Source organism: Trichechus manatus, unplaced genomic scaffold, assembly GCF_000243295.1.
Source record: "Trichechus manatus latirostris isolate Lorelei unplaced genomic scaffold, TriManLat1.0 scaffold00136, whole genome shotgun sequence".
Classification (NCBI taxonomy): domain Eukaryota; kingdom Metazoa; phylum Chordata; class Mammalia; order Sirenia; family Trichechidae; genus Trichechus; species Trichechus manatus.
The window spans coordinates 2,660,760-2,681,456 of NW_004444072.1; the positions used below are offsets into that span (position 1 = coordinate 2,660,760).

The window sequence follows — 20,697 nt, forward strand, 5'->3', positions numbered from 1 at the left end:
ACCCTTCACCCAAGATACCACTTGTCTATTGCCTATTTAATATTCCCCCCCCACTTTTTTCAGATTTTAACGTTCTGTCAATGAGCTGTGTAACCTTGGGAGAGTCAGTTACCCTACCTGGACCTAAATTTCCTCATCCCTAAAACAAGAGGGCTGAATTACATAAATCATATGATATTTTGAGTCTCTTTTAGATAGAAGATTCTACAATTTTGTGACTTGAAGAAAAGAACATGTGCTTATTGAATTTTTGATGAAAGTCTGTGGAGACAGCTAATATATCAGATAAAAATTTAAAATAATCTCAATAGGCTGGCACGAGAGATAAATTAAACAGACAACATTTAAATATTAGTTTATGCACTTAGGTATTTTTTTTTAACATTTACATACTGAGTATAAGAGAGGAAGCATGGATTAAATACATGGGTTCATATTAAAACAAATCAAGCAAACTCCCAAGCACTAATATTTTGGTTTGGTCAGTATAAGCCCACAGTGATGATGCTGAAGAAAATTAGATTCTTGGGCAGCATTATAGTAGATGAGTGCTTGTATTGTGGGAGATAAGTATACAACTATGGCAGTCAGTTTTTGGTGATGAATTAACTTCTGGTAGGAATGAATGTTGTCTCTATAAAACAGGGGAGTGGCAGTGAGGAGGTCTGAAAATCATGTTGGAAGAGGAATGGCTGAAGGAACTGAGAAGGAAGTCCTCTGATACTGGGAGGACTGTCATGAAGGAGAGCAGCCCTTTTTTGGTACAGCTTTAAAAACTGAGATAAAACAGGCTCCGTTTAAAATAATAAGTGCTTCATCCCTGAAATTATATAAGTAGGGTTGGAAAATCATTTTCAAGCATGGTTGAGAGGCAGAACTGGTGGTGCAGTGGTCAAGCTTGGCTGTTAACCCAAAGGTTGGTGGTTCGAACCCACCAGCCACTCCTCGGGAGAAAGATGTAGCAGTCTGCTTCCATAAGTATTATAGCCTAGGAAATCCTAAAGGGCAGTTCTACTCTGTCCTATAGGGTTACCATGAGTTGGAATCGATTCATCAGCAACTGGAGATGTTAGCCTCCGCCTGTGAGGAATGTTGACCAAATCCCATATTCAAATTTAAGGGCCTATCTGTTTGCCCTGCCTCTCTGTTCTCACACTTGCTCCTCCTCTCTCTTCTTTGTTTATCTGCTTTCTGGGCCTTTTTTTTCTCTATTTTCTTCCTATTATAGTCTCCTTTTATCATATTCCCACCTAATTCTACCTATACTTTTTTTTCTACCCCAAAGACATATAACCTCTTCTAAAACTATTTTCATAAGCGTAAAGAATAATTGGAAAAAGTATGTTGATACCCTTAAAAAAAAGAAAACACTTGTATGACTGGTTTTTGGATAGAAACAATATCCTCTTTGCATCTCTGTGTCTTCCTAGTCTATCATTATTGATCTACTTGGAGTGGATTATGGCTCATATTTATTTCTTCCATGCTTATAGACATCGATCTGCTATTTGAAAATTTAAAATGACTGTCAAAGCTGAAACACAATACTTTTCAAAATAATTCTAATATCTAAACTAACATTCATGATGTACTCCTACTTAAAAATTCTGTATGTTAAAGGTTTTAAATTCTTTAAAATAAATTGGTTTCCAACTTTCTTAATTCTGTAACTTAAAAGTTGAGAGTATCAAATTTGCTTTGAAGAAAAGACATCTATATCTAATTTTAATTTGCTTACCATATTGTGAGGTTTCTGTTATCTTTGAAAATGAACTCATTCCACATCTCAAAGAGCTCTGGATTTCTTATAGGTATTTAATAAAACTAAATGATGAAAGTTAGCATGCTATTACTTATTCCATAGGAGTGTGAGTTTCAAGGAAAACATGCTTCCTTTCAGCTATAAAGACTATGATTCTTTTATGTGTGTAAAGTAAACTTTTTTTTTTTTTTTTGTCAATGTGATGGGAAGCAAAAGGAGTAGAGCTTGTTAGGAATGAAAAAGGTTGGCACTGATAATATGCTGGATATAAGATAGACTATGAGGTTTACCTAACTGGGTCCAAACACAATAATCTTGGTTAAACTAACTGTTACGGAGTTCATTGTGTCCCCCCAAATGATACACTGAAGTCCTACCTCCTGTACTTGTGAATGTGACCCCGCTTGGAAACAGGGTCTTTAAAGATGTTATCAGTTAGGTTAACATGAGGTAATACTACAGTAGGGTGGGTCTTAATCCTCTATAACTGGTGTCCTTAAAATAAAAAAGGAGAAGATACACAAAGACAGAAAGATGATGGCTAAGTGAGGTGCATCTACAAGTCAGGGAACACCGGGATTACTGGCCATCACCAGCAGCTAGAAGAGAGGCATGAAACAGATTCTCTCAGAGCCCTCAGAAGGAATCTATGTGGCCAACACCCTGATTTCAGGCTCCAAGATTCCAGAACTACAAGACAATAAATTTCTGTTCTTATAAGCCACCTGGTTTGTGATATTTTATTAAGTGAACCCTAGCAAACTAATATATTAACATAACAAATAATAAACAATTATGCACTAATCATGGTACATAAAATTGTTAGAGAAAATTCTTAAGACATATCTCTAGGAATAAATATTGAGGTTTCCATTTCTAGACTGGTAGTTTTTCAATTATTTTCTGCCCCAATGTACCTGAGGGATGTGGTTCAGAATTGAAAAGTCTTTAGGGGTTGGGGAATTCTTGCAATTAGGGCAACAGATCAGATTGGGAGAGGTTATAATTCTGCAATGCCCACCAGCTTGGGAGTTGTACCCTTTTAATCTCTCTTTCTCCACATGGAGAATCACTATTAACTACACAATTTTTTAAAAAAAATCACAAATAGCTGCAGCTAAAAATATATCAAAAATCAGCTATTAAGGTTTTAAAGCAGCTGTGCAGGAGCAAATAAAGTATAAAGAAACGTGTGAGCCCAAAAATAAAAAATACAAGCATAGGAGGGTACAGGTTGGATACAGGAAAATAAAAGAATAATTTATTTTCACTTAAGTAAAATAATCTATAAGACCTCTACAGCAAAAACTATAAAACACGGCTGAGAGAAGTTAAAGAAAAAACAAAACCAAAAAAACCCAGGTGCTGGTGAATCAACTCCGACTCATGCTGACCCTATGTGTGTCAGAGTAGAACTGTGCTCCATAAGGTTTTCAATGGCTGATTTTTTGGAAGTAGATTGCCAGGGCTTTCTTCCGAGGTGCCTCTAGGTGGACTTGAACTTCCAGTCTTTTGGTTAGCAGTGGAACATGTTAACCATTTGTACCCCCAGGGAAGAAAGCCTAAGTAAATGAAGAGACAGTCCACGTTCATGGATTAGATAATTCAGTAATGGTAAGATGTCAGTTCTTTCCAAATTGATCTATAGATTTAATGCAATTCCAATAAAAACCCCAATAATTTTACAAAACTTGAGAAGTTGATTTTAAAATTTGTATGGAAATGCAGAAAACCTAGAATAGCCAAAACAATGAAAAAGAAGTTAGAAGACTTAGACTATCTTACAATCAAGACTTGCTATTAAGCTAGATAATCAAGTTAGTGTGGTATTAGAGAAAGGATTGTTGTTGCTATTGCTGTGTGCCTAAGTTTGTTTCGACTCACAGCAACCCTATAGGAGAGAGCAGAACTGCGCCACAGGGTTTTCTAGGCTGTAATCTTTACGAGAGCAAACTGCCAGGTCTTTACTCTAGTGGAGCCACTGGTGGGTTCCAACCACCAATCTTTCAGTTAGCAGCAGAGCACTTAACCACTGCACCACCAGGGCTCCTTAGAGAAAGGATAAACCTACAGATAAATGGAACTAAATCCCAGAAACAGACTCACATACGTATGGTCAACTGATTTTTAACCAAGGTAAAGACACGAGAGAACGCTGGGGTGAAGGAAATATTCTATATCTTGTTTTGGATTCTGGTTACACAGTACATACAACTGTCAAAACTCATCAAACTGAGCATTCAAGATCTGTGTATTATAGATAAATTATACCTAAATTTACAAGAAAGAAAGGAAGAAGATCTATTTATTCTGGACTAGATACAAGGTAGTGTTACCATTTTACACCAATTGGTTAGGAATTAACAACTCTCCTTGATACAACAGAAAAGGCATTTCAGGTATAGTTGTGTTTATAGCACTAACTCATAGTTATTTGAGCACAAAAATATCACAAAATTACTGTTATACAGCTATCAGCGTCCTGTGAAATTCCAATTAGCCAATTAACTACTAGTACTGATAACTATGGATTTCTTGGGTTCATGGCTTAGGGAACATTATCAGCACATGATTTCTTTACCATATTTTAGCAATAAAATATCTCTGGAGAAGATGCAGTCATTATGTCAGTAAATATAATAAAGCCTAATTTAAAAAAAATTGCTGGCCATATAAATGAAAATTATCCAAAATAATCTTATAATGCATTTTAGGTATTCAAAACACTATTTATTCAGCCACTGAACTAAAAATTTACTGAATACTATAAACAGTGCCAGGTACTGTGCTAGGCACTGGGAAAATGAACATTCTATGATGCAGACCCAGACATCCAGGGGAGGTCAAAGTCAGGTAAGATATCATTCTAGGCATATGACTTATTCTTCATTTGAAGCTAAAAAGCCTTCATTCCTTTCACAAATATTTGAATTCCTTCCGTGTGTCAGGTACTGAGGAAACAGCGATGAGGAAGATGGATGTGGTCTCTTACCTCACAGAGATCCTATTCTAGCATAAGATTACAATTGTTGGAAAGATCCTCGTGCTTCCTGGGAACCTGCACTTTCTCAGGACACTTTGGTTAGGCCAGGTGCTCAGGAACCCTCCGAATCTGAGGCAGATCCTGATCCCCAGGAAAAAGGGGGATTATCAGCCTCCAGGCACACTTGGGGTCAGAATGGGTGCCATCACTTCACAGTCAAATGGTGCCCAGCTGAGAGATGTGGGATGCATCTTCAGATGTATCCTCTTTATTAGAATCTTGTTTCCCAGGAGCCTGGCTTCCTTTTAGATCCCAGGCAGAAGTTCTGACAAGAGGCCTTCTGCAAAGCCCCTAGCTGCCAGATTTATTTTTGGAATCTTTCACTATTGATATCAATTAAGGTAATTTAAACTAAACTCTGATGTGGGCAGAGAAAAGCTGGGAAGGTTGGCACAAAGAATGTTACTGTTGATCTGCTGAGTAGAGACACCAAGGAACAAAACTTGGTTTCTTCCACCTCTATCAAGGTCTCACATAATCAAACCAGGTACCTACTTTTGGTGATATGACATTGCTTAAGCAGTTAAAGGACCTCTAGCTGTGAAGCCTGTAAAAAGGCACCACTAATAAAGTGACATATGCTTTTGAGGCACTACTGACAGCCCAGGCAGCATTTATTTTATCACCTCTGGATAAGGGAAGGAATTACACGTTTGAGGAACTGTTTTGTGTCATTTTCAAAACATTTTGAAAATCCATGCATGTTCTGAAATAAAGAAGGAATGTGATTCTACTCTTAATATAGATTGTAGTCTAAATGGTAAATGTAATTAATGTCACTGAATTGTATACTTAAAAATGATTAAATGGCAAAAGCTTTGTTTTATATATATATATATACCACAATTAAAATACAAGGAGAGAAAAAGAGATTGCAGTCTTTAAAAATGGTGAAATTCTTTTCTGTGACTACTCAGTTGGGTATTTAGTAGTCACAGATTCTTAAATAGATTAGATGGGTCTTTCCGAAGACTGGTCACAATTTAGATGTATTTTTTTATAGCAGCAATTTCTGGTTATTTAAGGACAAAATTGGAGCAAAATTGGAGTGTTAAATTGTCATTCTGAGCTCAAAAGTTGAATGAATAAGAAAATGTCATTTCCCATTTTTTTAAAAAAAAATATGCAAGCAAGTGAAATCAGAGCACAGTGAATATTACCCATGCACGTAATGGAAAATCTATCACTAAAATACCTAGGCACTTGCTTTTAAAGACTTAATTATAGCAATCCATGGTAAAGCAGAGAAGAGAAATCAGACTTGATTTCTGGAGATATTCTTATCCATGAAATCACATGCCATCTTTGCATCCTCATCCCTTATCCCTTACTTGGATATACAACACAAATAGAAGTCCATTGCCATAGATGTAGCAGGTATTAGCCCTCTGTTTAGCAGATGTCAGCCCCTGGCTGTCTCTTGTCTAACCTCTACTTCTTGATTACTTCTAGGTGTTCCCCCATGAGTGTGTGTGTGTGTGCGTGTGTGTATATACATATGTATATGTATCCCTTCTGGATCATTCCCCTCTCCTTCCTGCTATCTAGTGACAGCCCCAATGTACCAACTCTTTAATAAATTCCTAATGTTAAGAAAGTTGTAGTCACACTAATTATGGTAGAAGGCCAAGCCTGGTAAAAGCACCTTAGGTCTTCAGTAGCTAAACAGGAACTTTACCAATTGTTTCATAGCTACAATGAGCACAATAAACAAACCCCCCCCCAAAAAAAAAAACAAGAAAACAATCCCACTGCCATCGAGTCGATTCCAACTCATGATGAACCTATGGGACAGAGTAGAACTGCCCTATAGGGTTTCCAAGGCTGTAATCCTTATGGAAGCAGATTGCCACATCTTTCTCCCATGGAATGGCTGGTGGGTTCAAACCACCAACTTTTGGTTAGAAGCCGACTGCTTAACCATTGCACCACCAGGACTCCTTTCAATAAACAAACCTCCAGGGAATAACACAGTGAGTATAAGGGATCCATATAGAGTTGGAGCTGAGCACTTAACCACTGCACCACCAGGGCTCCTCTGGAGATTATCAAGCTTGTCTCAATTTATACTCCCTCAACTAATGACTAACGGTACTTATGCACTTTCGCTAACGCTGGCTGCTCTCATTTGTTTTTAACTTGCTAATCTGAAAGGTGATGATGGTACTTTATTGTTTTAATTCCATTTCTTTAACTCATATGAGCTTGAACAGCCTTTCAAATATTATTTGCAACTGTTCTTTAACTGAGTGCCTGCTATATTCTAGGCACCATTCTAGGTGTTGGGGATACAACTGTTAATAAAACAAACATGCAGAGATGACATTTTAGGGCAAGAAATAAACAACAAAAACACAAAATACAAAAAAAGGTAACAAAAAAAAAATTTCAAGTATGAAAATGCTATGAAAACAAAACAAAACAAAGCTGAGTAAAGGAACAGAGAGTAAATGGGTCCATTGCTTTAGACAGAATGGCCAAAGAGGGCTTCTCTGAGGAGATAATATTTGAACAGAGACTGCATAGTGAGAGACTGCACCATGTGGGTTCTTGAAGAAGAACATTCTAGGCAGAGGGAAAAGCAAGTGCAAAGCTCCTGAAGTGGAAACATGATTGTGTGCTTGAGAAGCAGTAAGCAGGTCAGTGTGGCTGGAGCACAGTGAACAACAGGGGAGAGTGGTGGTAGCAAAAGAGGTTGGAGAGATGATAGTGGGAGGCCACATCACATAGGGTCTACCTTGCAGCCATTGAAAAGGCTTTGGATTTTATCCTGAGAGTTTTGAGAAGTCATTGCAGGGCTCTGAGCAGTGCAGTCGTATGACCTGACTTATGCTAAGGAATTAATTTGGCTGCTATGTGGAAAAGGGCCCACAGGAGAGAGTAGAGGAAGAAGGGAGATTAGTTAGGAGACTACAGTAGCTGAGATGAGCCACAATGGTGACTTGGTATCAGCAGTGCAGAGGGAGAAAAGAGATTTGTTTCAGGATACACTTCATAGGGATTTGCTGATGGACTCTGTGTGGTATGAGAGAAAAAGAGGAGTCAAGCACAAATCCAAGGTTTTAGCTTGATCAACTGAGCAGTGCTATTTACTGTGATGGAGAAATGCTGGGGAAATAACAGGCTTGTGGGAGTGGAATGTCAAGAGTTCAGTCTGGGAAGTATTAAATTTGAGACATCCAAGAGGAGATATTGAGTAGGTAGTGGGATACATAAGTCTGGAGTTCAACAGAAGAGGTCAAACTAGAGATGTAAATTTAGGACCCTTCTGCCATAGATGGCATTTAAAGCCATGAGCCTGGGATGAGATCCTCTAGGGAATGCTACAGACAGAGAAGAAAAGAAGCCCCATGTTTAGAGGCAGAGAAGGAGGATCCTGTAGAACATGGCATGAGATGGAATGGCCACTGAGACAGGATCTTGTGTCTCTTTGAGCTACGGAAGTTCTTTATACATTAATGACACCATATTTTGTCAGTCACATCTACTGCAAATATTTTCCCAATTTTCTGTTTGTCTTTTGATTCAGTTTATGTTGTTTTTGACATATCTAGTTAAAAATATTTGTTGCATAGTACAACCAAACCATCAGTCTTTTTCTTTGTGATTTCTTCCATTACTTTTAAGGTTAAAAGGGCTTCAAGTAACTAGAGATCAGATAGGCATTTGTGTTTTACTCTCATCTGGGTTTGACTGCACTCTGATTCACCTGGAATTTATTTTGGTGTGTGGTGAGGCTGTAGGTTGATACCTTTTAAGATGATTTGCCAATTTTCCCACCTCCATTCATTAACTCTTACCTTACTCACTGGTCTGTGATGCTTTCTCCATCTCACACTATATTTCATTTGGTTCCATTTCAATCTTAAGCTTTTGTACTGCAACAAGCTGATGAAAAATATTCCGTCCAATCATCAAAATGATACTGTGTTATAAGAATCTCCAAGTACTTAAAAGGATACATGTAAAAAAGAACCAACATTTTGCAGAAGAAAAATCCAGGGAGAGAAAACTAAATAGAAGAAAGATAAAAACATGGAGAGTAGAAAGGAAAGGGTATGGCCCATTTCCTTTTTGAAAAAAAAAAAAAAAAAGCAGATGCTGAAAAAAAATGTAGAAAGATAATCCATGTATACATACAAATTAGTTGAATGCCTTCCCTATGCCAGGCATTGTCCTAGGTGAGTGAAACAAAGTGCCTGTCCTCAGGAGGCTTATATTTTAGTGGGGAAGTTGATGAATACCTAAATGAATTCTGTAACATTAGTTAGCAATGAATGCTATGAAGATAGTAAGATCGGGCAATGGGATAGAGTCACTGAGGAAAAGAAGACAATCAGGGAGGTCAAGAGCAGGCTCTCTGAAATGACAGTAGGCTGAGCCCTAAATAATAAAAAGGCATGGCAAGATGGAGGTACAGGGATTCCCCAGGAGGAGGGAAGAGCAGAGTGCAAAGGCCCCAAGCGAGATTAAGAAACAGTGTGGCTGCAGCATACCTGTTGTCTTTGAGTGGATTCTGACTCATAGCAACCCTACAGGACAGGGTAGAATTGTCCCAGAGGGTTTCCAAGGCTGTAATCCTTATGGAAGCAGACTGCTACATCTTTCTCCCACAGAGGAGCTGGTGGGCTCAAACTGTTGACCGCTCTTTAGCAGCCTAATGCTTAACTTCTGTGTCACCAGGGCTCCATACCAAAGAAAAAACTTGTTGCTGCTGAGTCGATTCCGACTCATAGGGCTCCAGAGGAGTAGAGAAGAGGGGAGAGTGGAAGGAGATAAAGTCAAAGACAGAGGGAAGCGTCATAGGAAGAAGGCTGCACTACAAAGATAATAAACAGGAAACCTTTGAAGGGGTTTAAAATGGGGGTATTATGTTTTTACCGGGATTGAAACAATTAATAATTATTTTAAACTCATTTTCACAGAGTTAGAATTTCAACTATTATAAGCTTTCCCCCTAAATTATGGACATTTTTAAAAAATGCCTTTGTTTTGGTGAATTTGCCTTAGGAAAAAAGATAGCAAATTGGTATACAGGCAGTACCAGGGTTCCGAACATCCAGCTTACATGGATAACACCTACTTGCCCTTTAACGTTATGTAAATTGACCTATTATAAACTGAGATCTCTTTGGCTGTTGTGTGAAAAATAACCTGGTGATGGGGGGAGACAAGGGGAGTAGAAGGAACTCTGGCTGAAAATATCTTGTATAAAGAAAGATCCTACAATACCTTGTTCTGTTAACGATACCAAGCTAAACATCTGATATAATGGGGAGGAAATACAAGTGATGAGACTGTAAGATTCCTGAGGGCGGGGGATTTTTGTTTGGTTTGTTCACTGGATATCTCCAGTGCCCAGAATAATGAGAGTCTGTCTCTCAATAAATACTTGCCAAAATAAACAAAAGAAGAGAGTAGAGGGAATAGCCTTTTATTTATGAAACAAGAATCAGATGAAATGAACAAACATAAAGAGCTTCACAGAAGTCTCATGGGCTACTGAACCGGTCTCATAATTACACGGTACATCAAAATACGGGACAAGCAGATTTCAGTCAAGGATGGTTGACTTTATAATAACAGTGCACTAAAACAGAGTTCAAAATTCAAATTTAAATTCAGCCACTTTCTTGTAAACTTCTTCTCACCCCTCAGACTATGAGTTCCAACATGGCAGAAGCTATGTCTTCTTTTTAACTTGCCAATAAGAGCAGAGCACATTGCATATAGGTGCTCCATTAACATGCATTTAGACTGTTGGAATCCTACTGAAGTATATAAGTACATAGTAAAATGCTTAAGGGAGAAAATTTGGACAACTTGGCAGCATTTATCATTACTAACATTTTTGTCTTCTAGAGTAAACTTTGAAATTATATTCTAATTTGAGATGGTTTCCGTTTGACAAGTTGACTCTTGAGACATCTGAGTACGGTATTATGAAAGAACACAACTGTTCATCAACCCTTTATGCCAATGTTAATTTCTTTAAGAAGTAGGATTTTAATGTTTTTTTATTCCTACAGTGACCCTTAAAATTTCTATGTATATAATCACAAATGTACTCACAAGATGCATTTATATGCTTATTGTGTAGTTCTAAAGACAGTTGGGAAAACCAATTTTAATTTTGTTACTGAAATAATTTTAAAATATATTATAGAACTGCCTTTTTTTCAATCAACAGGAAGAATCTAGAAAGAGATTATACAAGTAGGCACAATTTATTCAAGTTTATTAGTGTTAGAAAAACGAAGTTGTCTAACTTCAAACTGTAGCAAGTATGCTTATATTTATTTAATTTTTCATTTTACCACTGACATCAATGTACATCATTTTCTTATGCCTTTAATAAAACTTGGATGATAATTATTTAACAAAGCTTCATTATGTGTACTAACAAACTGATATGCTAAAATCTGGAAAATTACTTTCAGCAAATGTGTAAAATTTTCTGATGACCTCTGAGAATATCTTTGTGACTTACATCATCAGAGAAAGGGGACTTACCGGCTTTTATTCATGAGGTCTGCTCCCCGTGCTTTGTAATAATCCAAATTTTGATGGAATTGGTAAGTCACTGGTCTTGGATTTCTCTAAAGGAAAAACAAAAAAAACCACCACAATAAATTAAAATATGTAAAACTGTTAAATTATACATCCACACCTATAGAGAACAGAAATGATTGTTTTTAGATTCCTTCAGAAAAAAATATGCATAATAATGAAGTTTAATAATTAGTGTGCTTGGAGTTTTGCTTTTATTGTTCAAGTTTTGCCTTAACTGATCTCAGTCCTGATGAAATACGGCGATTATTTTACTATATTTTATTTTTACCGGTTTCCTAGTTCACACCAATGAATTGTTGCCATTTATTTTTGATGACTTTGATTACTTTCAAATACGACTTTCTAAAATATAATCAGATAAAGCTACCCACTACAAAACTAAAAAAATTATACGATATAACACAAGCACAATCTATGCTAAAGGACTAAGAGACACAATGCGTCAAGGAAGCTGCATTTTGGAGGAAGAGTAAAAATGACAATTAATTTTTAATGACCAGAATGCTAAATATGTCCACTAGATGGCACACCGAGCCTTTCTTTTCCTAAAACTAATGAGTTATTTCTGGATTCAGCAATTCTTTTAAAGTTAACAATTTCTGTGTCATATATTGTCATTTATGAGTTTAATAAGTGCCCAAAACGTGCCAGGTACTAGAAATATTAGCAGGGTAACCATCACAATACAAAAGCAAATTGTCCAGTGCACATTTTAATAAAAGCAGCAATAACACCGCCCTTTTTGGCATTTAATATTATTTATAAACACATCAGAAATTTCTTTGAATCATTAGGCGGGGTGTGTCTGTTTAAATATGTTGCATTCTATTATTTAAATGTATCAAGTCCCCTATAGGTAAATAAAAATCAAATATACTTCTAGTTTATAAAAATATAAACATATTAATGGTATAACTTGAATGAATACCATCATCTCTAAAATGTAAAATTACATATATTGTCCATAAAAAAGTAAAAGAAAAAAACTCGTAAGCAAATGTATTCCAGTGTTTACCTGAGTCTGTAATTCAAGTTAATAATTAGGACTTTGAACCAGAGCATGCCATGTCCTTTTAGAGTTCTAACTAGACAGAGAAAGGCTGTATCTTATCTTAAAGCAAAATTACCAATATGCTTTGGTATCAATCCTTGGAGACATAATCCCAAAGCACTGATATTCTTGCGTATAGGTGGAGGTATATAATTGCGAAGGTTAAATAGTTTAAAATTCATCAAGCTAACAAGCTGCATCTTAATGGCAGTGATGGACCTTTTCTTTTTCTGCTGAAAAGAGAATATTTACATAGCTCAACCCTTTCATATCTCTTCCAAGCCAGCCCTAATCATCTGACAAAAAAATGACAATCCCTTGATTTAGCTCCAGCTACTACTCCACTGGGTTGGTATCTAACACAATTCTACAATAATGAAATCTGAATTGCCTTGATGAAGATAACTGTTGCTTCCATGACCACCACACTATTAAGTCTAGCAGAGCAACTTTTCCCTCTTTAGGAATTACACAGGCTTCCTCGCTGGAGCTGATGACAACCTGGACCCAAGTATAATGGGAAAATAAAATAGAGGTTAAAGCCACTGGCAGACTGCCAGCGCATTCACAATTTATTTTTAAAATTAACTTTCACACAACTAACACTCATGCCTAATTTTGCTCTTTATTCTCTGTACCTGGAAATACATTTTGTTTCTGCTAATATAAAAAGCTTTTCTTCTCTGACTTCCAACAAACTAATAAAGGATTATATTACTTTTTGCTAGAAAACAATGAAAGAAGAGATCACATGGAGCAATTTCTTGAAACATCTTTATAAAGAAACGACAAGCAATTCAAGACACGAAGTGCTGATCTATCTCAGCACTTAAAGCCATTATTAGGAATAATGATCTAACTTGAACATATGAATGAGACTCAAGTATTGCTTTCACTGAGGCCTATTTCAATTCCTATGAGACCTACTGGTATCAAAGGGAGAGGCAGTTTAAAATACTACTGTACTGGGAAGAAAAGAAAAGAATCAAAAGATGGATGTTGAAAAACAGCATTTGAAATGTAAGAAAATAAAATCAGAGGTTATGGCTGAAAGTTATTCAATAGACTTTTCTGTCTGAGAAGATAAACGTATTATTAGACTAGAACTGTCTAACAGAAATATAACATGGGCCACAAACGTAAGCCTCATATATAACTTTAAAATTTCTGAGAGCCATATTAAAAAAGAAAAAAGAAATGTGTGAAATTAAATGCAATATATTGTATTTAACTCAATATAGCTAAAATATTATCATTTTCAGCATGTGTTCGACATAAAAAATTGAGAAATTTTACATTCTTTCGTTTGGTTAAGAGCTTGGCTGCTAACCAAAAGGTCGGCAGTTCGAATCCACCAGCTGCTCCTTGGAAAACTTATGGGACAGTTCTACTCTGTCTTATAGGGTCACCATGAGTCGGAATTGACTCTATGGCAGTTTTTTTTTATTTTTGGTTTCTTTCAGACAAAGTCTTGAAATCCATTGTCTATTCTACACTCACAGCACATCTCAATTTGGACTGGCCACACTTCAAGTGCTCAATAGCCACATGTGGCTAGTGGCTATTCTACTGGACAGTGCAGAACTGTATGTCTGACATGTAAATAGGCACAAATGCTTTCATCCATTAAGATTCAGTACTGACAGTTCTCCAACTTACCTACAGTTCTCTTTTAGTTATGTTAGTTTTATTTCTTCTGAATAAGGTTTTAAGAAGTCAAATTCTGGAACAATTCCTTCTCAAAAAAATCAAAACTAAATAAGGGTTCAAATCATTGCTAAAAATACATATATAAATGTATGTAAGTAGGTAAATTGACAGACAGAATGACACTTAGGACTATGTGCCAAAATGCTACCAATGGTTTCCTTAAGGGGAGGAGAGGAAATGAGCAGAATTCTAACTCCACGTAACTGAAACATTTTAAAAGTACAGAGAGACTGGCTTTTTAATTTTTAAGGATTTTTCAAATAAAATTTTATAGAAGTGTAACAGTTCTGATTCTTTAAAGATCTGGAACTCCTCTAAAATATAAGTGCCACTAGAATTCTACATAGGTAAAGCTCTAGGTCAAGGAGTCCTGGTGGTACAGTGGTTAAAGTGCTCAGCTGCTAATGAAAAGGTGGGCTGTTAGAACCCACCAGCCACTTTGCAGGAGAAAGATGTGTCAGTCTGCTTCCGTAAAAATTTACAGCCTTGGAAACCCTATGGGGCAGTTCTACTGTGTCCTCTAGGGTCACTATGAGTCAGAACTGACTCAAAGGCAGTGGGTTTTAAAGCTCTAGGTGAGAAAGACCAGACCCCATGACAGCTGTCACTTCTTAACTGTGCAGAACATGTAATGGTAATGTCTAAACCTTAGTATTATGTTCTTACCTGGATTGAAACAATAATTATTTTAAACTCATTTTCACAGAGTTAGAATTTCAACTATTACAAGCTTTCCCCCCAACTTATGGACATTTTCAAAAAATGCCTTTGTTTCTGTGAATTTTCCTTAGGAAAAAAGATAGCAAATTGGTATACAGGCAGTCCCAGGGTTCCGAACATCCAGCTTACATGGATAATGCCTACTTGCCCTTTAATGTTATGTAAATTTGCCCTCACTTTGAAATAACTGAACCAACCCCTACTCATAACAAATTCTTCATCACAATCACCTTCACTTGCTGCACGTGCAGCTTTTAAATTATTGAAAAGGCTTCAAGCCTTTTCTTGCACTAACCAAAACCAAACCCACTGCTGCACAGTCGATTCCGACTCATAGTGACCCTAGAGGACAGAGCAGAACTGCTCATAGGGTTTCCAAGGCTATAAATCTTTATGGAAACAGACTGCCACATCTTTCCCTCTTGGAGCGGCTGGTGGGTTCTAACTGCTGACTTGTAGGTAGCAGCTGAGCACTAAATGACTGCACTTCCAGGGCTCCTTTTTCTTGCATTAAAGCGAGGCTAAATAAGAACCTGTTCCGACTTACCCACAAATTCTTAATGACGCACTCTGAAATGGATCTCGTTCGTAAGCCGGGGACTGCCTGTAAGTCTATCTCTGTATCACCCTGTGTACAGAGAATTACCAATTATGTTCCATGACCTGGAAAGTCTATACAACTGAACACGAAGATGCAGAAATCCAGATTCAGTCCACCCTGGGTTTACCATGCCTTCCTTCGACCAACCAGGGCTTAAAATAAATCATCTGCAAGATTTTAGCTAACTTCCCAAGTACCATCCAACTCTTCCGTTAACAAAGCTTTGGAGCTCTTCTTAAAACTTCAGCAGTTTGTTTTATGGTAATATAAAAGGGATGCTGAAAATTCCATCCATGACATAGGCAGGCTGTTTTTAGGGAGGCATCTTAGAGCCTTACAGAAGCAGAACAGGTAGTGGGAGGGACAGGTGTCCTAGAGGGGACTATATAGGAAAAAAACAAAACCAAACAACAAAAAAGCAAAACCCACAGTGGACTTCTGACTTTCAAATACGTTTGTTAATTTATCATGATCACAAAATTAATTTACAAATAGTGCTTAAATCACAGTGATCACTGCAAGAGATAAAACTGATTGAAACCTAAGCTCTCAGTCATAGTTAACTTTCTCCACTTCTAAGGTCTATATTCTAAGACAGTAAGCTTCTCCTTAATACGATTTCAGTTAAAACAAACACTGTCCCTGAATGAGGAAGAATCTGATGATGAACAATTCCTCTCTGGTCTCCCCTGAAATGGAAATTTTTAGATGAGCATACAATCCTCCTACTCTTGCTCGCCACCCCCCTCCACCCATGGCAACTTCCCAATATTTCAAATCAAGTTCAAACTCTTTTTGTCGTGGTAGTGCAAACGTATTTAAACGCTACCTCATATGAAGTCCAACTAACTACAAGATGGTCACGTGGCGGCAACTTCCCTTGTTCTAAACCTGCTGAAATCAGACTCATTCAACAAAGGTCACTACAAGTAATACCTTCTGGATCCCCTAACTCCTGCATCTCATTTGAAGATGGTGTCTCAAACTTTTGTCATATGGAGACTCCAGAAGGAAAAAGTCTGACATGCTCATCCTGCTGTGAACAGCACAGTGCCTTGCAAACAGTTGGCTATTTATAAACATATGCAGAACTGAAAAGGGCAGAAGAAAAGCAATTCCAGTGACACCTGTCCTAATTAATGAAAATACTAGGGGGAGTTAGTGTAGAGTTAAAGTTATATGTTAGAAAGCAAAAACTCTAGGGTTCACATAACATTTCTCATCTGCTTTGGATGCACAGGGTGCCTGGTGAGTGAGGCCAGGCCTCGGAGTCAGTGAGGCCTGTGCTCAGATCCTGTTCCACCCATTACTACTAGCTGAGTGATGGTGGGTGCTGAATTAGTTATACTCCTAGCTCTAGTTTGCTCATCTGCAAAACTGTAGCAACGATTAAACAAGACAAAAAAGGTGAATGCTTAGCACCGCGCCTGGCCCTTGATAAGAAAGAAGTTGATGGAAGGGACTTCTTTTATGATCGTCTTCTGATATCACTGAGCACCGACCAACAGACCTTTGAGAGCAGATCGGACTGTTCAATAACTGACAATTCATGATAACAAAACAGTAGAAAAAGCGAGATTTCATACTTCTGATACTCATACATAAATTTACAGGAGATTTAGTCAAATGTGACATTTTTAAAAAAGCAAAAGCCATCTATTTAGGAAAATATATCGTGTGCACTGGATCCATCTGTAGAGAGAAAGATTGTCTTACTTCTCAGAACAGGAGCACATACATTCATGAACTTTACAAAATTGTGGTGATTTCCTATAACATGTCCAGATTATTATCATTTTTATTGGTTACAATTCTTACAGGGAATTAAACTGCTGAAATTCCTGTTGTACTTCTTTACTAGAAAAACTGATTATATTTACAATATGTTTGACATGAAAAAATTTTGACAAATTAAAAATTACTTAGTTTTCCCCCCTCATATTGTGCTATCAGCCCTTAATTTTTAGTATGTCACATTAGAAAAGGGGGAAAAATAAGGCTCAGAAGGAGAAACAGCACTGTAAAAATATGTCGAACATTTCTCTCTGATGAAAAATGAGACTCGTATCTTAGTGAATATGTTATTGCCTCGATGCTGGGGGAAAAGCAACCGTCATTAGAAAAACGAATTGCTCAGCTGTTTGTAAGCAAAAAGCTCTGGGGGAATTTCTCAGGACCCCAAAGGCAAAGCATTACAGGGTTATGCAAACATATGTTGCAGGTGTTTTAGGGGAGACAGGTGGGCAAGCCTTCGCCATGGAAGGGGAGTTAGTTTACTGCGCTGTAACTGAAACGAGCTAACCTGAACGCATCCAAGTGCAGAGGTGCCGCGGCACGTGTGAACAGGAGCTGCAGAGCACAAACTCTCCCGAAAATGATTACCCTGTGAGCACCAGGCAAACAGAATTTTTCCCTTTTTTTAGTTTTACAGAAAACAAACACTGCCAATTACTTTAAAAAAAAAAAAAACTGAAGGTATTTTAAACCTGGAACAAAGAATAGCCTGAAATAGCAATAATTATCAAAAAAAAGATAAAGATGAAGTATTGTTGCCTTTATTTTAACAAATATTCCTAAGGAGACAGTTTGTTGTAATATTCTCTCTTTGGTTCGCTAGGCAACATTAGATTTATCATAATTCTCCTAAAGCGTAAGATATTTCTATATTAAAATGCTAATTTTGTCTTTTCTTTTGCCTGTAATTAAAGCTGGGGAAATTTGTGATCTGATATTCACTGATGGCTAGAGGGTCCACAAAGGTCTCACCATTTCTGTCTCTTATTGCCACATACTGCCCTCTTCATTAAAATTAGATACAGTAACACAGTGGATCAAAAAGGCAGACATTATAATCCTAAGTACTCACAAAATTCCTCTGTAAAAAGATATATATATATATGTGAATGAAACCTGTATCTATATGAAAGCAACAATAAGTGGCTTGTCTGGATATTGCTACCAAACCGAGACTTTGTATCTGATTTGCTTTCTTTGTCGTCTACCCAAGAGTTGATTTTTCTTTTCACATTACTTGAGATTGAGGACAATACTTGTTTACTGTATGTATTTATGTATAATTGTATACTGAGCCATACTAAACCACTTATATATACATATATCTAGACCACTTTTATTATTATTTTTTAACAACCTATACCATGAGTTCAATTTCAAATACTTAGTATTAAAATAAACTCAAAAAATTTCAGATTTAGAAAAACAAAAGCTACCTAGTTTTTTAGACTATTACAAAATCCAAAATGTGTGGAATATAATGCATTCAAGTTAATATAGATCTTCATAAAAATGAGAAAATAAATCTTTGTAACTTAGTTTTATTATTTCAACACCAGGATTAACATGACCTCTGGCTTACATACTAATAATTCCCAGGTATTTTGATAGAAAATATATTAATATACATTAAGAACAGTTATTAAGAATCTTAGAGAAATTGACAGAAAAATTCAGATGATTTAAATCTATTAATCTACAGAATAAGACTTAAAAAAAGAAAAAAAAAAACACTTAAAAGGCCTAAAAAGAAGAAAAAGTTAAAAAAAAGGAAACAAAAACATTAATTGAGTAAAGACACAGACAAAACCTCTGAACTCATGCCAGCCTCATTCTACATACTGAATAAGCTCAATTCCCTAAAGCGACATCCCCATCTATACCCTGGCACGCTGAGATCTCAGATGGCAGAGAAGCATTTTAAACCACCTGTGCGTTATGCTCGGCTTTGACTTCACACAATAAATAGACACCAAAAGAGAAATAACATTTTTTCCCGTTTCTAATGCATTTACATTTTTGAATTTAGCATGCAGGAAGATGCCAGGTTAACATGCCCCCCAATTTATACATGTGGAAAGTAGGAGTTTAGGGTTTATACATTTTCTGTTACTAATACTGGGCCTCAAAATTCTTTTTAGATAGCTGGTTAGCTCCTTTTAGTACTACTGAACACTGCATCCTTTTCCTTGACTGTCAACAGAATGGGGGGAAAAAATCTCACTTTAATGGTTTAAAGAAATTTGGAAACTCATTTGTCTGTTCCTAACAGTAGTTCTCAACTTTCAATAATTTAAAGGAAAAAAAAAAAAAAAAAAAAACTCACAGAGTTCCCAATTTGGGAAACAGACTTAGGAAACTGAAGTCTTTGATATAAAAAATTACCATTGCAATCTTCTATCTTTAGAAATGTTTAAATATTTTAATAAAGCTACCAACAAAACAGAAGCCATTTTAAAATGGTTTCAGGATTTGTGGACCCCCAAGGATAAGTCTACAAGTCCCCTATGGGACTGAGAACTCTGGTTTGAGAAGTTTTGCCTCTGAACCTCTTTTCCTGTCCTCTTCCTCTCATTATCTGCTTTGTAATTGTTAAGGCAGCAAAAGCTAAGCTCCTGTACACTGAGGCCTGGTGAAAGGAAGCTTTGTACAGCAACTTGGAGAGTAATTTAGATGATTAAACATCTTGGAATTAAATTTTTTTTTACTATATAAATCCACACTTACTAAGGCAACTCACTTTTACAGTATTTTTTTTTTTTTTTGTGATGACTTTTAGTACAACAATGATATTTCACTACTGAGTTTTGAAATTTCTAAGTGAAGGGAGAAACCAGAATGCAAGTATAAAGAACACTCAAATTAGAGTTATAGTTTTCTGAATGAGCCCAATCTCTGCTTAAGAAAGTGTGTCAGGTTAGACTACAGAGAAGAGTTCACACAGACTGACTCTTGCCTTTCTATTTTATCCTATATTTCACGCATCATTATAAAAAAGAACACTGATCTCAGATGTGAATGAATTTCTCTAAATAAAGGCTAGTGTGGTTAAATACCAGCTTTAAAACCAAAACCCTCAAACGTTTAGTGGTAATCATTGGCACAACAACTGCAAGCTGCCCACCAATATCTATGTTGTTAGGTACCATCGACTCATGTTCAACTAATAGTCCCTCCACGTGACAGAGCAGAACTGCTCCACAGGGTTTTCTTGGCTGTAATTTATATGGGAGCAGATCGCCAGGTCTTTCTCCCGCAGAGCCACTTGGTGAGTTTGAACCTCCAAACTTTTGGATAGCAGCTGAGTGCTCAACTGTTTGTGCCATCAGGGCTCCTTAATGTCTATGCTAGGGGCTCTGAGAAGTGGGCCAAAGTCTTGACCAGGTAGTAGAATGGTCTGTGGCATGCATGCAAACACACACACACACACACACACACACACA

The 20,697-nt window shown here is 36.8% G+C and overlaps 1 protein-coding gene across 15 annotated transcripts in view; it reads right to left on the minus strand.

Moving 5' to 3' along the window:
- Positions 1–20,697, minus strand: part of TBC1D5 (TBC1 domain family member 5) — a 657,932-nt gene that overhangs the window by 117,004 nt on the left and 520,231 nt on the right. For all 15 annotated transcript variants that reach the window (XM_023739548.1, XM_023739547.1, XM_023739544.1 and 12 more), the window contains one exon: positions 11,319–11,404. In XM_023739548.1, coding sequence (XP_023595316.1) covers positions 11,319–11,404 — 86 coding nt within the window. The remainder of the gene's footprint in view (positions 1–11,318; positions 11,405–20,697) is intronic.